Consider the following 25,416-nt stretch of genomic DNA (forward strand, 5'->3'; position numbering starts at 1 on the left):
CGAGAGTCGGGACTATACCTGTTTCAGTGCGTTTGGCTCTCAGAAAAATTTTTGTCGTTTGCCTCAGGGGTATAAGAATAGCCCAGGACTGTTTTCGGCTCGTGTAACTGAAATGCTGCATGAGTTCGACCCTGAAGCATTATCATATGTTGATGACATATATCTGACAGATGATGAGATTCTGCAACATCTAAGGCGTGTATCGCGCATTGTTGTGGGGTTTGCTGATATTGGCTATAAGTTTAATTTTAAGAAATCAAAGATTGCCTTCCTCAGCGTCATTTTCCTGGGATATGAGTTGTCGAGTGAGGGCAAGAGCATAGCGCCACATTTTTTGGAGAAATGTGCTTTATTGCAGCCTCCTAATACAGTTCGGAAGCTCCAGTCATTGTTGGGGTTTCTGAATTTTGGCAGAACTTACATTCCTGATTATGCAACGTGTATAAAACCCTTATACGAGTTGATTCGCCCGAATTTTTCGAGTACATTTTGGACGATTGAACATACACACATACTGCGAGAATTACAGAGTGATCTTTTAGCAGTTAAACACTTACACACACGGGACAATAAGACACATTTAGTGATCAGGGTGATACCTGGGGCTGTTGGGTTTACTTATGTCACCTTTAATGAAGGGGAGACTGTCCCGATTGCATACAAGTCTCACTTGTATTCTGCTGCAGAGCAACGTTTTGCACAAACTGAGAAAATTCTCACTGCAGTACAGATGGCTGTTATTAAAGAAAGACCGCTGGCCCAGGGTCAACGCATAGTTGTTGTTTCCCCGGTTCCGGCCTTAGAGGCTGTTACAAAAGCGAGTGTTCCTAATTCGAAGGCTTTACACCCGCGATGGATACAATGGGCTACGTCTTTAACAGCCACGGATGTAGATTATGTATTTGACCCTAAACTGCAGACTCAAGAATTTCTTCAATACGAAATAGAATACCCTGTTCCTGCTGGTACGTTGCCTATTGACCAATATGAAGTGGTCATGTATACTGATGGCTCTGCGCAACCAGCGGTTGGGACTAAACAACAGTATTCTGCTGCATGTGCGGTGGTGAGCGGCACTATGGAGGGGGAAGTGTTCTGCCCCCGACATACTTATACTAAAACCTTGGGAGATTGCACGGCACAGCTGGCTGAGCTCAAAGCTCTATTGTTAGCGTTGGGGCACGCGGATCCGGCACTTTTAACCTTGCTGGTCTGTGACTCCTACTACTGTGTGCAGTCTTTCAACGAATATTTACACTATTGGAAGATGAATGGGTTCAGAGATACTAAAGGCAACACCATTAAGCATAAAATGTTGAGGGGTAAGGTTGCGGATCTGAAGGAAACGCTTCCTAAAGTCCATGTTGTGCATACACTTGGACACCAGCGCGTTGGAATACACGTTGCTGGGAATACTTTGGCTGATGAAGCCGCGAAATCGGCAGTGGCTGTCGCCACTGTGGCCGCAGTGACTCGTTCGAGTTCCAAACCAGACACAGAAATTTCAGCTGCCATAAAGGCTACGGCTGATGGCACGCCCTTTCCTAAAGGATTTCCTTCAAAATATAGTTACTGCTTGAATGGTGCGCTAAATGCTACTGTTACAATTCCAGGCATTGGTGTACGTGAAATTCCCAATAAAATTGAGAGACCTCGATTGATTTCTGCAGCACATGAGGGGGTGGCTTCTGCACATGCTGGGGTGGCTGCCACGATTTCACTTTTACAGGCTCGTTACTGGTGGCCTGGTCTCTATAAAGAGACGAAGCAATATGTCCTTTGTTGTGACGTTTGTCAACAAATTAAAGCGTCGTCGGCTAGACGCCCGCAGCAGACGCCCCTTCTGATTTCAAATAAACCATTACAGTGTGTGTACTTGGATCATTGTGGTCCGCTGACGCCAGATAGTGCATACAAATATATATTGGTTGCTGTAGATTCGTGCTCCAGATTTGTATGGATATGGCCACAACGCTCGGCTGACGCTCAAACTGTTATTAAAGATTTGCGCATCTTTGTCGATATATTTGCAGTTGCGGCTTTTCATTCGGACCAGGGCCCTGCTTTTGCCTCTAAGGCATTCAGGGACACCATGGCTTCGTTGGGGGTCCAACTCCAATTCTCGTCTCCATTTCATCCCGAGGGAAATTCTGTTGTGGAGCGTTTAAATCGTGATTTAAAGCAGTCCTTAACGGCCAGAGTTATAGGTACGGGTCGTGGTTGGCTAGCCCACCTATATGGAGTACAGAGAGCACTTAATAACTTGCCTAGAAGGTCACTAGGGGGTCGTACTTCATATGAGTGCCTGTTTGGAACACAAATGTATGTTCCTGATCTAGATGGTCCTGGTGTGGAGGCGGCAGATACGCCCTTTGACATAAATGATCGTGTCACTGTTTTGCAGGATTTACAACAATTCTGTGAAGATAACTCTTCTGCCAGTGCTGCCTCCTCAGGAATTAAGGATGAGCCAGTAACATCTACTGGTTGGATACCCAGGATTGGGGATCTAGTGCGTGAAAAGGTCGCAGTTAAAAAATAATTTGGTCCTTCTTATCGAGAACCTGTCCCTGTGTTAGGGGTAAGCGGCACGAGAACTGTGATTTTACCGCCGCTGCGAGGGGCCAAAGGAAATCGCTTTGTTTCCATTGATAATGTCAAGTTACAACATGTGGCCGATTCTGCACAGCAGACCAAGAGGGACACCCAGTAGTTCCGGAATCCCTCTCACTACTGGGGAAGAGGTCCCGCTGCAGGTGATTTTCACTGACACTGTTTCCTCTCTGATCTTGGGGAGGGTGGATGATGATCTTGCGATTGTTCCACCGACGGCGATTAATATGGAATCTTGTGATCAAATTGCTATACGTTCTACTGACGTTTCTGAACATGTGGTTTATAGCGTGCCACGGCGAGAGCCTCCATCTGCTTCTTCGTTCACAGTTGCACCTTTTGCTAGAACTGCTTCTGGCTGCTTCAACGACGCTGATAATGATGGGTCCGGCTCCTCGTCCTCGATGTCTTCTGTCCACGGTCCACGACGGCTGCTGGGATGGCTTAAACGAACATATTTTGTTTTTCCTTGGAACTATTTTTGGCTGGTTTTGGCCGTGATGACTATTTTATTATGGTTGGGATTTGTGGTTACTTTTTTTCTGATAATACATGGTCATTTTCTTCCTGATCGATCTGACATTGAGCACGTGGAGACTGTGTTAAAACCGCATTTTTCGTCTCATATGGTTCGAAGAGACTTGTCCACAGTGAACATTTCTGCTATACCAGTTCCGGATGGAATTGTGTGGGATAAAGTAATGTTTGATATATATGGTCCCACTGAATTGATTCAAATACCGTATGTCCTCAAATTATCAATGAATGATATTGTTATACCTGGCATTGTTTCTGATGATTGGGATGTGAAGACAGTAGATTCTATGCTAACGGATTTGCAATATTATACTGTCTATGACGATGAAGATGCTTACCAGTTTAGAGATAATCATGGTGACATGTTTTGTTACAACTATTATGGACACCACTTTATTCATAAAGCTAGTAGCCCTAAGCCCATGTTTAATTATGTGCAATGGGAACATTGCTCGACTCCTCCACAAGGGAGTTCAAAAACGTATTATGAAAAATTTGCATATTTTGCTGGGCATGATCAATGTGATGCTAGGTCCTACTATTTTAAAGTTACACCGTATTCTGATAAGCAAATGTTATTGACCGATACTAAATTACTGTATTCCACTTTGTTTGTATCTAAACTGTCGGTCGAGGGATATGAACACTGGTGCAAAACTGTTGACTTGAAAAGTGTTTGGGGTACGAAAAATTGGCAAATGCAAGGCAGGCACACGTTATTTAGAGCATGTATTATCCCTGTGCAGATGATTTTCCTCAATGACACAGTACAACAGACTAGCTGTTTGGGCTTAGCGACGATTAGGGAGTTGACTTTGCCTAGTATACCTGTCCCTTCTAAATAAAAAAATTGGCAGCACTATGTGAATGCTACTTTCAGTGACTTTACACATTGGGTCCAGAATGGTACGCTTAACACTTCATCGTTACATCCAGGCGGGTGGTTATTATGGCCTGTAGACACTAATATGTGTCATCAACGTTTTGTCACCTCTTCAGGGGGGTTCAGGACTAGTAGGGCAGACCCTCGTTACGTTTCACCAGAACATGCTGATATTATAACTACATACAGTGTGGGGAAGCTTTGTCAGCAATGGTTGAAGTCATCCACGCTGGATGCAGTTAAGTCACATCTCATGTAACTGTCTAATAATACTGATTTGCAAGATTTTTTGTTAGGTCCCAAAGTACCACGGAAGAAAAGGTTCTTATACGAGGTTTATAATGAGATTTGGAAGCTTTCACAACAAGAGGCTGCAGCCCGGTTGAGGCAGATTGATCAAGAAAATCTGATGCAGACTTTGTCTGTTGTTGATAATGGCATGCATACCCTTTCTGAACGTGTTTACACGATTGACAGCATTGTTTCCTCTGCCATTGACATTATTAAATCGGACATGTCTTCTTTATATCATGGGCAGAGTCAGACGCGGTCCATCATGCAGCTGGGTTGGACTCTTCAGACCTTGAAGGCAGGTCGCGTTCCATGGCAGCACGTTCGTGCCAGAGAGATCTTTATCTCTTTTAATTTGACTCGTCAACAACAACTGATGGCTAAAAAGGATGCGACATATGTTATGTTAAATATTGAGAAATTAGAGAAACTGCCTTTCACGGTAGCTGAGATTCTGTCAGCTGAATGGTTGATCCATGGGGTTATTAATTTGCCTATCTCTACTTTGCAATTTACTTCGTGTTTGAAGCACATTCCGGTGGGTAGATATGAACTATTGGGAGACAGTTACATATACGAGGTGTGGGACCTTCCCTTTCAGTACAGATGTGTTAATGGTTTGAAGGAGGTTTTTCTTAGCGGCAGCGAATGCGAAGCTTCTGTCAGCCATTCAATGGTTTGTAAACAGCTGTCCTTGCACGGGGCGTGTAACGCTTCGATTGCTAACTTAGCTTGTTATCTGAAGGGAGTTCCAGTCCCGGTTATTAAAAACACTTTCCAGGTGCTTTCTAACGGCAGTTACATTGTTCTTAACAGCGAACGCTGCTGTGGCATGCGTGCCGGAATAGTTTACATCGTCGTTGTCAACAAGGCCGTTACGTGCTGCGGGAATGTGTTGTTTCCCCCCACTCAATTTAGGGAGGTAGCGGACATCTGGCCTCATATTGCTACTTCCAAGGTTGATTTCGACAAGTTGAGTCGGCTAAAAGCTTTATTGTTTCAAAAGCATGTGGCCCTTACATCTGCTAGCGAAACCTACGCACTTCAGGTGGCAAGGTCATCGGCGGAGATACAGTCCCTTTTGAATACTAACTTTCCAAATCACTTCGGTGAACTTGTGGGACGTATATTTAATGCATCCAGCACTGCTGGTATTGCACATTTTTTCAAAGTCGTTGGTGTTGGTTTTGCTCATACCTTCTCTTCCATATTCGGTTTGATACCTTCGGCTATACATTCTATTTTCGGAAGCATTTTTGGGGTTTCCCGATTACTTTGGCTTTATTGGCTGGAGTCTTGCTGTTGTTGCTATTTTTTCACAATGGCTGTCCCGTCACGACGAGATCCTGTATTGCTGCTCCCATCAGCGCAGCTGTGTCGTGAACGCATGATGCAGCATTTTGGAGCGACACTCCTGGGACATTTGGAGTGCGACTGGTCTCTGTCATTCAGACCGGTTTTGGATTGTGTGCAACCCGTGTTTCGATGCCTTTGGTGCTCGTTTGAACATACACTGGCTCTCTGTCTCTCATTGCAGCGCCCTCCAATGGTCGATACTGATCTGTTGATGTTCCCGATTAGGGCTCATTCCCAGACTTGTGCACTACGGATACGTTTGCTTCGTGAGGCAGTTTATGAGATTCCCTTCCTGGAGGAAGATGGTATTGTCTCTTTCATAGGCCCTGCACGGGGTGCCGCCCTGAATGGTTTTGGGGCTTTGGATCACACCTGCTCCATGGTACTTTGTGGCGTGGATCTTCCGATATTGACATATATCGAAGTGGAGGAACTCCTGCGTTCTATTGCTTCTATCTGACGATTGGATTTTTTTACGAAATTGACACTATATTGAATTTGGCTTTATGATCACATGTTACCTAAATTTATGACTTTGTTGTCTTCTCACCTTGTCGAAATAATTTTTTTTAGGTATTGTTTATATTTAGGGCATCCTTTTATATTATTGGAACCACTTGCTACCGACAAGGGGAGGGTGTAGTGTGGTTAGTTTTACGTATTCATTGCGCTTTAGCTTCAGGCTTTAGGCCTTTGTGCACTTTTGCCCTGAATATATTTTATTCATTTGCTGACAGCTTAGAGCCTCTGTGTACTTTGCTCTGCATGCTTTTTATTAGGCTTCGTACTGTTATTTTTCAAATAGCCAGTTCTACGGTGTTGTTTTTTATTCATATCACACTGTTTTGCCTACTTCAGCACTGGAGTTCTCCATAACATATTTACTCTGTGCTTCAGTCAAGGATACAGTCTGGTACATTGCCGATAGACGTGGTAAGAGTTTAGACTTGGCATTCCTGCGTAGGGACAGTTTGTGATCACGATGACATGTTAGTTATAAAATCACTTCCTTGTCCCAATACACGGGAGAGGGAGATTCCGACCAGGGAACCACAACTTGACGCTGATGCCTCGTTGCAGATGCTGAACCAAGATCACAGGTCTTTGCTCAGGTATGAGGGCTGATGTCTCCACAGTGATTCTAATAGGCAAGCTAGAAGCTTAACATGCTGTGCTCTAGATAAAACAAGCAGAGGGAGAGTAGAAACTGTTTGACAATATGATAGCTTTGTTTTTATGTTTTACTCTCCTGGTAACTATTACAATCCTACTGTGTTGTATCGTTCTGGTTATTGCGGCTCACGCCTTAATATCTAAAATACAGTCGTTTTATTAAAACATTATATAAAACTTATACTGTCTTTGTCATTTGTATATGAGATCATATTGGAAATAAGAGAGTTGGTTTGGATCTGAGTAACCAAGACTTCCCTGAGAAGTTCCAAAGATGTCATGCGCTCGGCTGCCAAATCATTCCTTCCACATGGGAGAAATGAGGCACTGCTAGTTAGCCGGAGCAAAAAACGGATTTAGGGTGACAGAGTTCTTTACACGTGGGTCAGACTCAGTCCCCCACACCGTTATCGATCCTGCTACCTAGAAATCCAGTAGTCTCATTTAGAATAATGAGAGCCCACGCGACAGTAAAGAGCTCTTCGGCATCGTCAATGAGCTCTCCACCCCCAGGACCTGCTCCAACGAACCCCTGCCATCACAGGAGTTCTGCAACTCACTGGCAACCCACTTCCATCGAAAGATAGAAGAAATCCACAATAGCTTCAAACCCCAGACCCACCAGCTGACTACAAACACCCAAGAACCCAACGCTCCAAGCAACACCCACCTCATCCACACCTGGACCCCCGTCAACATAGAGGACACCGCCACCACCATGGCCTTCATCCACTCCGGATCACCATCGGACCCCTGCCCACACCATATCTTCAATAAGGCAAACATCATCATCGCCCCCCACCTCTGCAAAACCATCAACAGCTCCTTCGAGTCAGCCACCTTCCCAGAAAGATGGAAGCACGCAGAAATCAACGCCCTGCTAAAGAAACCAAAAGCAGACCCAGATGACCCCAAGAACTACCGGCCGATCCCCCTCCTCCCCTTCCCAGCCAAGGTCATTGAAAAATTGTAAACAGCCAACTATCCCGGTTCCTGGAAGACAGCAAGGTACTCGACACCTCCCAATCCGGATTCCACAGAAACCACAGCACTGAGACTGCACTCATTGCTGCCACAGACGACATTAGGACCATGCTCGATAAAGGAGAAACAGCAGCACTCATCCTCCGGGACCTCTCCGGAGCTTTCGACACGGTATGTCATCACACTCTCCGCACACGCCTACACAACGCTGGAATCCGCGACAAGGCACTCGACTGGATCTCGTCATTTCTCTCAGGCAGAACCCAGAGAGTCCACCTCCCACCGTTCCTGTCAGAAGCTTCCAGAATCATCTGTGGAGTTCCCCAAGGATCTTCGCTCAGCCCCACGCTCTTCAACGTTTACATGGCCCCCCTCGCCAACATCGCACGAACCCACCACATCAACATAGTTTCCTACGCAGACGACACTCAACTCATCCTCTCCCTCACGAAAGACCCTACAACTGCAAAGAACAACCTCCACAATGGACTTCACGCCATCGCCAGCTGGATGGAATCAAGCCACCTCAAGTTAAACACAGACAAGACAGAAATCCTCATCTTTGGCACCAACCCCTCAACTTGGAATGACTCCTGGTGGCCCACCTCCCTAGGAACCGCACCCTCACCCACCACCCACGCACGCAACCTAGGCTTCATCTTTGACTCCACACTCAGCATGACTCAGCAGGTCAATGCCATCTCCTCTTCCTGCTACAACACTCTCCGCATGCTCCGCAAAATCTTCATGTGGATTCCCGTCAAAACCAGGAAAACTGTCACCCACGCCCTGGTCAGCAGCTGATTGGACTACGGAAACACCCTATATGCAGGAATAACAACCAAAATCCTAACAAAACTGCAAAGAATCCAGAACGCATCCGCCCGCCTCATTCTGGACATCCCACGCCGTGACCACATTTCCCCCCACCTCAGAGACCTTTACTGGCTACCAGTGTCAAAGAGGAGCACCTTCCAACTCCTCATCCACGCACACAAGGCCCTCCACAACACAGGCCCAGCCTACCTCAACGACAGACTCACCTTCCACACCCCCACCCGCAATCTTCGCTCCACCAGCCTCGCCCTCGCCTCCATCCCCCGCATCCGCCGCCGGAGGAAGATCTTTCTCTCACCTAGCCGCCAAGACCTGGAACTCCCTACCGCTCCACCTTCGCCAGACCCAAGACCTCTTGACTTTCAGGAAAAGCCTCAAGACATGGCTCTACGACCAGTAGCTCCCCCCCAAGCGCCTTGAGATCCTAACGGGTGATTAGTGCGCTCTATAAATCCTTGTTTGATTGATTGATTGATTAATAGCTAACACAGTAGACAGAGTTTTTCAAGCAGACATCCAGACAAATGTGATCAATAATTTTATTACGAAAAGTTGTGGGTAATGTTTATACATGTTTTACTCTGTGGGTTATGCAAACCCAGAGAGCAAAGGTACCCTTTTTGCAGTGTGTCATGTTTTTGGTCCATTCGGCATTTACTTTTCTAATTCTAGAAAGGCTTTTTTTCTTTAAAGCGGAGAAGGGGATAGAGGGGAGAGTTGGGGCTGAAGAGAGTGGGGAGGCCATGCATTGTGAGTTATTTTTTCATAAATAGTGTTTGATGAATATCCTTGTGACATGGCAGCCCAGGGGTGATGCCATCAGGTCAAGAGTTTCCGTCAGCGGAGCCAGCTGCTCTGCCTTCAGAAATCCAGAGTTCTTCCAGATCTAAATGGGGTACTGGAACAGCAAGGTTAGAAGACTGGACATCTGTCATTTTCTGGTGGATGTCTTGCATCCGACAACCTCTAAATGACCTCCTGTGTCTGTCTTTATTATCTGTGGAAGCAAAAGGTTTAACAAACCAACAAAAAAATAATTTGATGCCTGCATTTTAAATCCTACGATGTTGGGAAGTACTAAACAAGACCTGCGGAACCAACCGATAAATGCAGCAAAGGCATTTTTTGGGGTGTCTTTTGGAAAGAAAGTGATAATGTGGCAACTGCAATTCTGAGAACTTGTTAAATTATTGAAAACACATTTTCAGTGCCATCAAAGTATGAGCACGATTCACTCTGTTTTCTTCCATCATAGGTTAGAAACTGACAAGAAAATGACATCTCCTAAAGGTTCTTACTACAAAATAGGTGTTTGGTAAAGTCTAGATTCATTTTAATTGAATTGTTCTGATTCATAGATGGAATTTCCATAAGACAAATATCTAGACACACCTTTTGGTAAAAGATCTGTAAGGGGTCTTTTCGAAGGTCCTGACCATTTTTACAAATTTTAATTTTTTTGCCATCCCACACGTCAAGAACTACAGGAAGGTATTGCATTTTCTAGGTTTCAAAATATCCCTGAAAGTATGTAACCAAGATCTGAAACCAAAATAAAGGGAAAGAAAAGCCTCTGGAAACTCACTTCGTCTTCTTGTCCACCACTAGCGGAATGATGCGGATCAGGATAGAGTTTCAGGAACTGTGCCACATAGGTCATAATAGACTTTTCGTCTGGCTTATCCACATCCACATCTGAAAAGGAATGGAGCACTCGATAAACAAACACTTAAAACAATGAGCCACAGAAAAGTAGTATTTTGCTAAATCATGCAAAAAGAGAACCTGTAGTGGAACATAACTATACAATACTTTCAGCAAAATGTAAAATGTGTGCTATACAAACAGGCATCTTGTTGATGTGTCTCCCCATATCAGGCTTGTGCAGTGTATATTAAGGAGGGTCGGATCCATGTCAAATTTTCAGGATAACGGCTATTTCTGTAAATAAGCCTCAAATATATTCTTTTTGTATCAATACCTCTAATTAGAATGTTTAGCATGGATTCAGACATCCTGGGCCTATGCTAGACTATTACCCTAGCCATTCTATTTATGACTTCACTAGACACCATCTTCTCGGCCCTTTTCTTTTTACCTTGAATTTGTTACACATTTATATCCATCTACTTTATATGGAAAGCAACTGCGTGAGAACGTTAAGAAAAAGGGAGGACGTGGTCAGTTTGTGAAATAGATGTATGAAAGGAGGCTTGTAATGGTATACACTGTCTACGTATATAGCAGAGCACTCTATAAGTTTAATATAAAAACTACAAATTATTTGTTTATTTTATACCGGCCTTCAATAAGTTAGGTGCAAACTGAGAGATCCCTATTTTTTAGAACTTTCATCTTAAACATAGTTTATTTGGGTGCCAAAGTTAGAAAAGGTTGTCAATGAAGCGTATCAAATCTTGGATCTTAACAGGGGCTGTCCCATCACAACCAGAACCAGAGATACTCGCCAAATGCTCATTGGCCTACCTCCCTCCGAATCGCACTATGGGCCCAATTATGAGCGGGGCAGAGCGGCGTCCCCAGATGAGATACTGCTCCATCCACTCACGACTGGCTTGGTGTTCAAACAACTGTTTTTCTTGGGTGGTAGGGCACAGGACCCGATTTAACTGATTGGCAAACCTGGCGAATAAAATTGATTTAGGCCTGGGATTGAATAAACAATTCCATGTCTAGATTATTTGGACTTGGAAAGGTGCAGACTTCTTCATACCCTTTCTACTCTTATAGTGCACAGCTTCATGCTAACACTAGTTCCTTTCTTGTAAATACTTCTACTCTAGTATTTCTGATGCCAACACCTGCTCTGCTTCATTCCCAACCCCCTAGAGACCTTTATCTTGAATTCTCCCATTTTAGTTAGAACCTGAGCTAGATGATAAGAAGGAGGAATCTGAATTCCTTTAAGGAATTTCAGTTTTTGTTCTTTAACATCTGTATTGCTGTGACTGTTATTTCTGTATGCCTTATGCTATTGAGATTGAATTTATTCTGGTATTTCAGCTTGCAGGTTCTGATTCTGTATCTTTACAATTTGTTTCTAATCTGTGCATATACTGTAGTGATTACTAATTTGTAATAAACCTACTAAAGTTTCTATATCAATTCATGGTCCGCAGTGCGTGGCCTAAAAGGTTTCATTATTTTTAAATGGTAAATCTGTTGCTAAATCCTTTACACCTCAAGAATGACTGTTCCTTCATTACCTGATTTTTATCAAGCAATGTGACATTCTCCATGGTTGCACTGCAGCTACTCTTGGACTCACCTACCCTTTGACATAATTATCATATTTTTAATAATCTTACATTTTAAAATATACAGGTCTTACTCATTGTTGTTGTCTATTATGGTTTTAATTTGTCAAAACTGAATAAAGATTATATGATTATTAACCTAATGATTGGCATTGTTGGTGCATTTGTGAATAGAGAATTGGTGATTCTACCTACAGTGGATACATTCTGTGGAGAGGCGTTCTTTCAAGTAAAAGCCTGCAGATTCATGATGGACCAAAGTTGAAACTGAATCGAAGTAGGACTCTGTGGATGAATGTGAACGGTGATGTTTGACAAAAACTTTGTCTATCCGTGTGTCAGGCCAGAAGCAAAACTGTCAACTACAGTCCACTTACTTCGGGCCAGTGGGAGGCTGCTAACCACATTTCACGAAAAAACGTTATTAATGTAAGTCATTTTACTGACCTACTGGCAGCTTTATAAAAAATGGACTTTGGAGAGGGACATAGTATGTGGTATGGTTAGTAGAACCTTCAGTGGTTAAATACTGGTCATTATTTAAAGGGTAGTTAGTGAACAGGCAGCAAAATTCCACACTTGGACAAAATATTGGCCCTCATTCTGATTCTGGCGGGCGGCGGAGGCCGCCCGCCAGAATTCCGCCATCCAAAATACCGCGCCGCGGTCAAAAGACCGCGGCGGGTATTTCAAGTTTTCCCCTGGGCTGGCGGGCGGCCGCCAAAAGGCCGCCCGCCAGCCCAGGGGAAAACGACCTTCCCACGAGGATGCCGGCTCGTAATCGAGCCGGCGGAGTGGGAAGGTGCGACGGGTGCATTTGCACCCGTCGCGTATTTCACTGTCTGCCAAGCAGACAGTGAAATACTTGTAGGGGCCCTCTTACGGGGGCCCCTGCAGTGCCCATGCCATTGGCATGGGCACTGCAGGGGCCCCCAGGGGCCCCGAGACTCCCCCTCCCGCCATCCGGTTCCCGGCGGGAGAACCGCCAGGAACTGGATGGCGGGAGGGGGAGTCGGAATCCCCAAGCCGGCGCAGCAGCTTGGAGGATTCCTGGGGGCAGCGGGAAACCGGCGGGAGACCGCCGGTTTCCCTTTACTGACCGCGGCTAAGCCGCCGCGGTCAGAATGCCCCGCGGGGCACCGCCGGCCTGTCGGCGGTGCCACCGCGTCCCGCGGCCCTGGCGGTTCTATACCGCCAGGGTCGTAATGAGGGCCATTGTGTGTTAGCGAAGCAGAAAATTCTGCTGGATTACTGTTAGTGGTGAAATAATCACTGAATGTTATGAGTGGAACTTGCATTACTACTAGCAATTATGTTTACTGGTGAAAATCTGCCACCTAGTAAAATTTCTAATGAAAATAAGATAAAGATTAGGACAATCTTAAATATGTCAATACCAAGAATCAACAGCCACTAAAGATAGTGTATGCATTCAGATAACTTTTTACTACAAAGTCCCTGACGCTGCTCCCACCTTCACTTATCATTTCTAGATGGAAGTAATAAGTACAAACAGCAGCAGATTCTTGCCCAAGAATTGCGAGAATGGAGTTTTTGAAGGATTTAGTCATAAAACAAAGAAAAATATCCTCTGATATGTGGTATTACATCTATATTATACTGATATAAGTGGTGTTAAATCTGTTAAGCGTTGTAATACCACATATCATAGAATAACTTTTTCTGATTGTATGAATTAATCCTTGAGAAATAGTGCTGTCACAATTCTCTGGTATACCCAGGTCCTCCTAGGGAATGTTGGGGGTGCCCAGTTTCACTTACACCAGTAGATTTTTACCCCAGCAGTACTTACTTCTTGGCATGGTAGCTCATAATAAGGCATTTGCATGTCTCCTTTGTTGAAGTAGTCAAAACAACTAAAACTACACACAGTTCATTCGTGGCTCTTCTGTTTACACCTCCAAAAAATAAAGCATTTATTTATCCACATTTTTTAAAAGAAGCTGCTTTACTTTAGTTCAAAAACATTCTGAACTTAAACTTCAAAAGAAATAGGAAGACAAGCTTTCAGTTAGAGTACTGTGAACTTCTCTATTGCTCAACTGCAATCTCACCAATTGTATGCTGAATTTTAGACGGATGAGGCAAATCACAAAACAATTTTTACTGGAGCTAATAAAGTAGTGTATGCTCTATGCACCTCTTACCACAATGTTATGTCAACATTACACTAGTGGTGGTAATGTGTGACAATTAAGTTTGTACACATTTGCTGAGCGGTACTTTGTTGTGCGGGTAATGTATTCTATTGCTTTTTTGTGGCGATGTCTTTTGTGCTACATTACTTCAATGTGATTTTGTTTTGTTGTACTGCAGTTGTTTTGTGTTGTATTCTGTTTTTTTCTGGTTTGTTGTGATTTGCTATGTTATGTTTTAATTGCGGTGCTTTGCTTTGTGTATGCTATGTGTTCTGTTTAGTAGTTTCTTTTACGTATATAAACATGCACTGCTATATTTCCAACCAAAAACAGCACATGTCTTGAAAGTTCCTGTGACAAGCAAGCATGTACCACTTTCCATGATGGTAAAATAGGACTGCTCCAGCTCTTCAACTACTTAAGACATCAGTCATCTTACAACTGCGGCTGTCACCAGAGTTGGATTAAGTAATCTCTTTGAGTCTTCAGTTATATTATGTAATTGGGAAATCCAGAACATGAGTCTCACGACATAGGTGGAAATGTTTGTCTACTTGACAAAGACCTTTTTGATCAACAAAAAAGCAAGCACATGGTTGCACAGAGTAAATAATGTAGATTAATAACGACAATTTACCTTCAGGCTCAAGCAGCCTTGGAATCCCAAGTTGTGTTTCTGCGATTGCAAAGGCTTCCTCCAGGTTTACTCGGTTTGGTCTGCCTCTCAGCCTCTCCATGTCCACCAAATCTGGGCGTATGGCAAAGATGACTGAATGAAAGGCAATGCCATCCCTCCAGCTTGCCCCGAAATCTCTCACTTCAATCCCAACTCTCCTTGAAATATGATAGAAAGGTGCAAAGTGAATTTAACCCAAAAGGGAAAGGATTCAGAAAATGGTTGAAAAATGGGGATTGTTACACACTGAACCCAATGCATGAATCACTTAACCAAGCAAACTTATGGACAACTACTGACTGAATAAACTACTGTTTAGTAATAGCTGGAACATAAACAAAGCAACACATTTGTTTGGTAACATCTTTACAAAAACACATTCTTTTGGTAGCATCTTCACAATAACACATTTGTTTGGTAGCATCTTCACATTTGGTATGAAAGTGGTATTAAGCTGCCACATTTCAGATGTTTTATTAAAAAATAATGCATATAAGGCAAGGTCATAGAAATCAGCCAAAATATCTGTTTGCTACCAGCAAATCTGTTGGTGAGAAGTTACAAAGCTTAGCATTTCTGCTATGTACGCCTGCTCATCATTGAGCGGCCTGCGACTGGCATAACAAACCACTGTGCTATACACAACTAACACAACAGTACATTTCCTTCAATGACTGGCCTCCCACCTAAATCGGCAACCCACGCGTCCTAAGATAGGGAGGGGCTGTAAATACCAACAGCATTAACCCAAGGCATTTAGGAGATCACAGAATGTTCTCGAGGCTAACTGAACAAAATGGAGAGTTGGGGTAAGTGCAAACCACAAAGTGGCATCTGCAGGTTTTTATTGAGCACAGTGGGCATCAGACGTCTGTACATTACTGAAGCTCAAATTATGCATGAAACAGATGCACTTCCAGGACTATTGCAGAATAGGCACAAATCCAAATTTCTGTGCTACTATTGCAATATCATGATACCATTACACATGTGTCTGCAGCAGGAGAAAGGGATCATGTGTATGTGTTCAATGATATGTAGCTGTTTAGAGTACATACACTACAGTGTCTCCGTGGAGCATGTGCTGTTTGCACCACCTGATTACATTCACCTCTCTGTGGGTTGGAATTTATTGGGACAATACATTTCATCTACTCCGAGTGTCTGGGGAATAACATGACGATTTTGGGGCTTACTGGACCAAAATTCGCACGTCACTGTAAATACCATATTCCTTCCCCTGTTAAATCCGATAGGTTTGACCTTCTGAAATTTAATTAAATGTACCAAGTTTATCGCACCTGGTAATTAACGGTGGGTAAACTCTGCATTACGTGGAACTCTGACTCCTGCAGAAGCAGGGGTCTGAACCTCTAGCCCAGCAATAAAAGGACCCACCACAGTGAGCATTTAAGTGCTAGTACATGATCTGAATTACAGAGTTAATGTATGTGTTCTAGACAGCGCTACTTTATTCATTCCATATCTGTACAGAGCCAAGACTAAGGTCATGTTTTTAGAAATAACTCACAGACATTGCATTAATACTTATATTATATACATATTAAAATATATTTTATTCCATATTTTCCATTAAAATCACCAGCTGCCTGATAACGGTCAAACAGATGTCCTATAGATTAAGTTAGACTCACCAGAGCCATTTTTTATTTAGTTAAAAAATCGATCATGCACACAGTTGTGATTTACAGCCTTTTCTATTTGTAGATGATTCTACAATACTGTGCATTAAACCCCTGAATACTGTGGCCCATATTTATGGGAAAATGAAGGAAGGCGACACTGCGCCAAAATTGGCAGCGCCGCGCTCAATCATTTTCACAAAGCAGGGATGCGCCATATTTAAGTGAATACGGCGCACCACTGTATTGTCCCCTGCGCTGTTGTTAAATTTAGCTGCCAGCGCCAACGAAGGCATCTTTGCTCCATAGTGCAAAGATGCCTGCATTGAGGAGTGTGATTGTTTATGTTCAGGAAGGTGTTCCTTCCCGCACATAAACAATCACTAATGGCGCTTTGGCACTTTTATGTGTGCTGCAAAATGCAGCACACACAGAAGTGCCACAGCATCATTTTCAAATGATTGTTTATGTGCAGGAAGGGACACCTTCATGCGCATCAACAATAATTTCTGGCATTTTGCTATTTCTATGTGTGCTGCAGAATGCAGCACACATAGAAAAAGCAAAAAACAAGGAGGAATAGAAGTATTCCTCCTTGTTGTGCCTTGCTAACGACACCCCTGGTGGTGGCGTTAGATTTTGGCACTGCCTCAGGTTAACGAAATCTTGTACATCTGAGGCAGTGTGAAAATTCTATGGGTGCTGCTGAGGCACGCCCACAGCAACATCCATTGCTCGCCCCTCTGGCCCAGATAACCGCGTCGGATGGGCCATATTTACAAGGAGGTCTAACTCCACAAAAATTGGCGTTACACCTCCTTGTAAATATGGAGCAGAGGTTAGTGCCACTGAAGCGTCATGTAAAGTGACGCTCCAGTGGTGCTAGGGGCTCATAAGTATGCTCCTGTATTTGTTGTGTATGATAGTTTCCCTTAGAAGCATCCCACAGGCCTCCCCTTAGATATATGAATGCGTTCACATCTTGGAAACATAATGTACACACAAAAACACACACACACATTCTTTCGTGCCTCGTTAACATACATAAAGAGCAAGGTATTTAAGATAGACCAAGACAAGTAAAAGGTTAGAATGTGATAGCTGTAGAAACATTTTTGCATTGCAAGATTGCAGAACAAGGCCTATGTTAGTCCACGTTAGAGCATTGCCACATACAAGCAATAGGCAAAAAGTGTGTGTTTGTTATAAATATTCTAAAATTGTGTTGCTGTTAGCAAACAATGACAATATTGAGCAGTTATAGGTAAAGCTAATCTAGCCTCCACTTACCTCTGTGCTGTTCTCTTCCTGTACAGTCGAAACGTTATAAGATTAGTGACATCAGGTCGAATGTATTATTTAGTAACAATACATTCAATCACATCGATATGCAAAGCATTGATTTTCTTAGTTCAGTGCCAGGAAAACAAATCATAATTTGGTCAATAAATATTCCAAATATACCTTTGTTTTTTTGCAATACTTTTGAACAAAAGCCCAATTAGAAATTTGCAATTCCTAACCAAAGTGAATGACAGAAATGTATGGTCTGATTTTAGGCTAATAAGCATGATGTCATCGTTCTGTTCTGTAATATAGCTTGAAAAAAACATTTGTATGCGTTATATTATTGTTTGTCTGAGAGAAAACTAAAAACACAATACTTGGGAAAACATTAGCCGAAGGTTTGTACAGTTAGATCTGCAGTGTGATCCTTATATGAGGGACCTCTTATTTCATCCCTTCAGCCTCGCTCCATTCTTTTAAGTCTCACCTGCTGACAGCACATACGCTGTCACTGTGGAGGGTTTACAATATTTATATTATTACTAATATTTATTGTTTACAATAAAGGGATTGGAGCCCGTCCATTGCTTATCATTCTTTGGCTTCATTGTCACTCTTCTTTCTGCCTCCTAATTGGCCTGCGTGTCCATATGCCTTGCAGTCTGACTAAAAACCACTGGCAAAGCCAATAGATCACAAAAGTAAGACCTACTGGCTTTGCCAACGCTTGTTTTATTTACACATGTATAACATGATTTTTCCATGCTATCCAAAAGAAGGGCATCATTAGAACATCTGTCCACTCTATGCTTACTAAATGAGTAAGGCCTGCTAACCTTGAGGATCTCTGCCATCTGCAATTTTCTGTCTAACTGGGATCCCCAAAATAGTGAATGAGGTATCTCATACAGTATGCTAAAGGGCTCAGTTAGTGTTTTTTTGTTGGGGTTTGATTTCTCATTTTGGATACCTAAAGTCAAGTGAGTAAGTGAGTTTGATGTCACTGAACCAGGATTGCTATATTTGTCCTGTGTTATGAGAAGGCAAGAATTATTACCCGAAAAGGAAACATTTCAGTCTAAGTATTTGCTGCGTGCTAAACCTAAACACTACACCCAGACATCAGACCATTCTGCGTGTCCAACTATGTACACACAATTGGACGTCATCGGAGATGAAGAACATGGCATGACCTAATTACTACGTGTAGTCTTCATTTCACATATTATTACATTATATGAATTGACACTGTTGTGCTGCACCCTGAAGCTGGCAAATGCTCAATTGGTTTATTTGTAGTACCTTGTACTTCATAAACCTTCTCCTGCATTCAGAACAGCACGTGGATAAGTTGATGAACATAAATGTTTAAATTAGTTTTCCTTGTGTATCCTTAGAATTTTTAAATACTTTCACTTGTACTTTAAGGTAAGCATTCTTGTTTTTCTATTGCTCATTGTAAGAGTGAAGTATCATGATATATTAAGGCACAAATTTAAGCGGGCCTAGCGCCTCCTTGCGTCACATTAGCGTAATTTTTAATGACACTAGGCTCAACAAGTCCAAATGCCCAGTGCCAGATTTACAAAGTGGTGCAATGCATGCGTTGCGCCACTTTGTAACCCCTTACGCCACATTATGTCTGCACCAGGCATAATGTATACAAGGAGAGCGTTCCCTCATTGGGGGGACTGCAAAAATGGCGAAGGGGAATCTGAAAGATTCCACTGCACCATTCTTTGTTGCATTTTGTTACACCTGTGCAGAGCAGGAGTTAAAAGGAGGCACACCATTATTTAAAAAGGCCCTCCATGTACTTGGCAGGATTAGCGGCAATATTTTTGGTACTAATCCTGCAAAATACAACAATAGCGTTACAAATGTTGACACTATTGTCCCTAACCTGCGCCATGGCGTGCTGTATGTTTAACACACCTCACACATGGTGGTGCTAAGAGGTGCAAGAAAAGTGGCGCTGCATATCATACAGTGCCACTTTTCTTAAATTTGGGTCTAAGTGTTTTACTATAGCACAGCAATCGCCGATTCCTTGGTGTTGCAGTGCTTTATTTCACAAGGGCAAACTGATGTCAGTAATTTGAGAGTTTTCTCTCTAGATGGCATTCATTCATCATTCCCCTGACCATGTAAGTGCTATGATTTGATGCATGAGGGTTTTTGCTCTGGTGATGCTCCAAAGGATAGGGCAGTTCAGCAGATTTTGCAACCTTACTTTATAATCCATTTCAGTATAAACTATACCACGGCTTGCATGTGCAGGGTCTTCATCAGTCATGATCATGATCGCCAGTCATGATAGAGCTATCTGTCATTTTTTGGAATGACTTTGGGCCTCCACTTTGCTACATGTCCAGTGACCATCCACGTGACTTTTGTTAGCCTTCAGCAAAAAGTGCACAATGCTGTTTGAGATACTTCAGATTCTTTAATGGGGTTTTCAGTTCAATGTCTCCCTAGTCCCTGTCTCCCTGTTGACTCTGATATGCAAAGGAACCCCCCACATTTCTAATTCTTGACCAAAGAGAAGCAACAGGGTGAGAAGCAAAAACAAATAACAAAAACAACAAAAGAAAATGAAGCACGCAACATTGAACTGATAGTGTCTGACATGAAAAGCACACTTCATCCCAGAACAACTTAAGAACTGCAAGACACGATCACTTTGGTATTTAGGCATGAGCAGCTAGAACTGGAACGCTAATCTAAAACATCACTGACAAAGTTTATTTCTGATTAAAAATGAAACAGGGAAGAATATAGTTCTAAAAGAATAAATTAAAATATTTTAAAGAGTTAGACACCCGATAAGTTGTTCTGTGCTAAGCATATCATTGTGGTGGCCAGGGAATAGTTCCCTTATCACTTTATCACTTACATCATGAAGCTATACTCACAAAAAAGTATCTTTCATCACAATAAGTTAATCAATTATCAACTAGGACATGTTTCTTTTGAAAAACAAACTCCAACAACTCAGAGAAAGAATCAACGTTGGGAAGAAAAACATTTCAAAACTCCAACACCTGTTCTACAATCAACGTTGTGTCCACTACACTTGGAAATATGGTGAAAGTCCTCAAACATACAGAATCAACGAAAAAGCTCCTTAACAAAAACATCTGCAACATTGAAACCCAGGAAAGTTCAAATCTCAACAAGGGCAAATACCCTTGAGAAATCAAAATCCAGTCGTCTCAACCATTGAACAAAGAGGGTGCTCAAGGAAAACCAAGCCACGCCGTTTTACAATACCACTATCTCAAACTCTTGTGAATAGATTACAGCAAACCAAGCTCTACCTTTATGCTGTATATAGTGTAATTTCATTCAGAGGTGTTTGCTGTAGTGGAGAGCCAAAATTCCTGTGGGTGTTAAAATGAAAAAAACTTATTTTTTTGACATCCACAAATTTCCATTCTCTTTGTCTGATCTTCATAAATATTGACATGAACTAAGCAATGGACAAATGTGGGAAAAATGTTTCAAATGCCACACAAGTGATTAGTAAGCCACAAAAAGCCTTTGCAATATATAGTATATTGAACCATGTAACAAATTCACTATTGCCAACCAAATAGTACAGCTTAATGTTAGCCCAGAAATTCTCATGAAGAGACACAAAGGTGTGGTGATGGTCAAAGGAAAATCACAATTCTACTTTAACTAGACAATACTGTACTTTTGTAAAGACTGAAAATTAACCATGATTTTTATAGCCATGACTGAGGATATTTTTAAAAGAGGAGGATTTAAGATCAATACATCTAAAATGAAACTAATGACTTAAGATGCCACTACAAAGGTCACTATAAAGGAAACAGCTCTTTCTGCACAAGCAGGACTGAAATGTGGACAGGCTAAAATATTTGGGGCTAACTTTAACAGTGGCCATCAACTGGAAATCTCACATGAAACCTTCCTACAAGATACATGATGCTGCATCAGTTGGCTCACCAGTACAAATGTGGCAAAAATGACCCAGTAAACACTAGAGATCTCTAACACCCAAGTATGTACTGTAACAGTTTATTGATTTAAACTATTTGGCATCTTGGGAGATAGAATGATGTAAGGAAGGCAGCCTTTAGTGCTTTGGAGAAAGATGTGACTTATCTGCCAACACAACTTCCTTTACTGAGAGGCAAGATTAAATATTCCCACTGGAATTACACATTTGGAGGACTGGGTTTGACCAATTGTGGTAAAAGGAGTTCACCTAACCTGGTCAGATTTAGTAATCTGTACATGCCTTAATTAAGGCAATAATTAAAGTGGGGTTAATGCCAACTCTGTGCACAAGATGGGAAACACAAACAATCTAACATGTTCTGCTATTTTGCAAACAGTACCAGGATCATAGAAACCCTGACAAGGCTAGATTTATGTTAGGTGATCAATGATCAGATATCGGTAAACAAAACAACCCAGACATAAAAAAATCTGTTACGGAAAGTGAATAGAAAGAGAGTAACATTCCACTAAATAGTGTACCAATATGGCTGTGTCAAAGAGTCTAGCTGTAGTTAAGGAAAATAGTGTGCAGTACACACAACGAACAGATAAAGATCATAGACTTCAGGTGGGACTGAAAAAAACAAAACTGGAAAAGCTACTACAAAGACAGTAGTTTGCTTTTTTCTTGTAGCTAACGTACAACTACCATTTGATTTCTCTCCTCAATTACTTAATAGTTTCTTTCTGGTATTTTTGTTTTTTAAAATTTTTAGTGAATTTAAGACAACCTGAAATTAATTTTCAATGTCAATTGATTTAAATTCATGTTTCTGTTGTACCTCTGTATGAGAAATATGTAGTGTGCTTCATTTATTTTATTGTACTGATCTGTAAAGGACTAGGTTGTGAGAAAGAGGCACTTTCTAGCTGTATGTCCTATAAAGATGCAATTATAGGTCAGGATTTTTGAGTCTTCATTTTCTCATAATGAGAATGCATCCCACAGTTCTTCGCTCATAGCCTCAGCACCTTCTTTGCTATGTACTTCTATATAAATTAACCTGCATTGGAAAGAAATCCGAAACCATGAACAAAGCCTTTTGCTTAGCTAGCCCAACAGCTGGAGCTCTCTACTTTCCCATTTTCACCAAGATTAAAGTATCCCATCTTTCCATTAAAATGCAAAGACCGTGCTTTTTAAATTTCAGGCATATTTATCAACATTTGACTCTTGTAGTCTCCATGTTTTCTGTATTGGTCCTCATCTACTTCTGTCATGAGAGGCTTTTAAGTGCTTCTAAGTTCCTGTTCCTGGGACTGTACTTTCTGACTACTACACATATTTACACAAATGAACAAAATTATCATATGAATAAAAAGGTGAATGATATTTGATGGGCAAATTATTGAATTACATCCTCTATAGGTGCCCACATTTGGTCTTCATTCTTCTCTTTTTAAGCATGTTTTCTAGGAGACATATTCTTCAGCATGAAGTGTTGAAGTTGGAAAAATCTTTCATAATCAAGGGGAAGCCTACATAATCAGCGAAACTTCAAAAAATCACACTTTGAATACTATGTCAATGTTAGGCCTGGTAAGACTTTACTACAGATTGTTCAATACACTCATGAAGAGAAAAGTGCCAGTTCTTTCAAATGAGCTCTGGAAATACAAAAAATCCTTTCATCATCACTAATTCAGTGTTCTTCCACTGCATTTATATTATGAACTGTAAGTGTGAATTGAACAAAGGTTTTCCACGATTTCGAAGTTGAATCTATAGATCTTTCTGTTGTTTACTTACTTTGCTGCTGTATACTGCACCCACTTCAATAAGGCTTTCTTAGCACCTCCTTGGATCTTTGTCATCACTTTTCGTTTAGTGGGTGGGCTTGTAGTTTCAGAGCTGACCACACTGTCCACTGAAGAGGTGCTACTGGATAGAGACTGCAGCTGTGGGAGATTGCTCGTCAACTCTTCAATCTAAGGGTCAAAGAATAAACAACTAATGAATATAAGGTAGTGTGATTGAGTGCTAGGAAAGATGTCTGAATTGGAAAATTCATGTGAGATATATCAATTTGAAGAGAAAACTGGAAGTGTAAGATTTCCTCTTTGAAAGATTCTTTATTAAAAAAGAAAAATCATAAACACCTGGAAAGTAACAAAATCCTGTTCTAAAACTAACTTGTACATACCGCTCACCAATTCAATTATGTAAATTATTCAGAAACTTTGTAGAAGGTAGAAGTTGTTTGTTAGAGCCTTAAAGATAGTGGGTTAAGTCTGCTTGCCTTTATCAAAAGGTACATCACCTCGAGGAGTTTCAAATGTTGATATAGCTTTATCTGCAATTACTGTGGTACAGACATTTAGCCCCTATAGCAGCTGTTTCATTTTAGTCAACAGACCAAATGTTACCTTCCAAAATGCAGTACGCTCTCCTTGGGCAGTTGGGACACACATATACTGTTGACTGTGTCCTGTTACAGCACTATCAAATAAGCTACTAACACTGCTGAGACTTCAGCAATGGAAGGTAAACCATTTGATGCTGAATTATGTACAATTGCTAAACTGTATTGCCCTAATGTGCAAGTATCAGGGTGATCCACTTTACAAGGAAACCTGAGACTTTATGTCCAAAAAGGCTTTGTATTGGATGTGCATTCATCTTATCATATCACTTTGTTAGTTGTTTCATTGTTCTCCAAAAGCCTGTGTCAAGCCAGCCTGAGTGCTAACTTTTTTTTATCAACAGTTGGGGAAAGGAAAGCTCTGAGATCACAATGTACTCTTCAAGATTCATGAGCATTAACAACCTGTAAGGCACACACACTTTTTGAATACCTGAGCAACTCATTCAATCATTGGGTAACTTTCTGCTGAAACCTTTGACACATTAGTCCCTTCCCCTTTCCCATTGAATTATATTCCTACTTCTTGAAGGCAAGGAAAGATCCTCAGATTGCTGGTGGGCACTTATGTCTTTAGACTGGATAAAAGATTTTAGTGTCCGATTTGAGAGGAGTCAATCCCTCACTACCCAGTGTGCTGTATCAAGTTGAGCACCAACATTCACAATTTATTAGCAATCAATCTGGTTTAATTTAAGCATTCAAATCAAAACAATCCAAACAAGGTCTCCTTAACGAGCATGACTTATTTAGTAATGCCTGCCATATTCTAATTCCTGCTATGGAGATCAAGGGGATGCCACTCCAATTATATGCTTGGCCTGCAGGCACCCTTACGCCACAAATTATTGCTTCACTCGGAGTCATGACTGTTTCCACATAAAAGGTTTCTCATTTGATTGGTCGAAATTATACAGCACACTAGTTAAGAAGGAATTTTAATGTATTCTTCGCATCCTGAACCTGAAGTGTGTAAATTTGAATGACAGTGGTCATTGGTTTCTAAAGACTGAAACCTTAAATGCTCCCCTTGGCAGAATAGTATTGCACAAATTTACTATATTTATAGCAAATGTGGGAAACATCAGGCAGTGCAGGGATGTCAGTATGGATGTATACATTTTAATTGATGCTTAGATCACTGGAACATCATAATTAGATTTTTTTTTTTGCATTAAGAAAGCAGCTATGAACCTAATAGATAGCAACAAATGATACCCATCTTTTAAATTCAGGGCAGTTATTTTATTAAAATATTGTTTTGTTGTGGTAATTTATATTAAATTCTTTTGTGAAGATAATGA

The 25,416-nt window shown here is 41.6% G+C and overlaps 1 protein-coding gene across 1 annotated transcript in view; it reads right to left on the minus strand.

Moving 5' to 3' along the window:
• The window catches only part of SYNE1 (spectrin repeat containing nuclear envelope protein 1), a 1,478,055-nt gene that overhangs the window by 1,146,262 nt on the left and 306,377 nt on the right, over positions 1-25,416 (minus strand). The window contains exons 8-10 of the mRNA XM_069234720.1: positions 23,500-23,678; positions 14,749-14,945; positions 10,260-10,369 (exon numbers count right to left, since the gene is read on the minus strand). Coding sequence (XP_069090821.1) covers positions 10,260-10,369; positions 14,749-14,945; positions 23,500-23,678 — 486 coding nt within the window. The remainder of the gene's footprint in view (positions 1-10,259; positions 10,370-14,748; positions 14,946-23,499; positions 23,679-25,416) is intronic.

Source organism: Pleurodeles waltl, chromosome 5, assembly GCF_031143425.1.
Source record: "Pleurodeles waltl isolate 20211129_DDA chromosome 5, aPleWal1.hap1.20221129, whole genome shotgun sequence".
Classification (NCBI taxonomy): Eukaryota; Metazoa; Chordata; class Amphibia; order Caudata; family Salamandridae; genus Pleurodeles; species Pleurodeles waltl.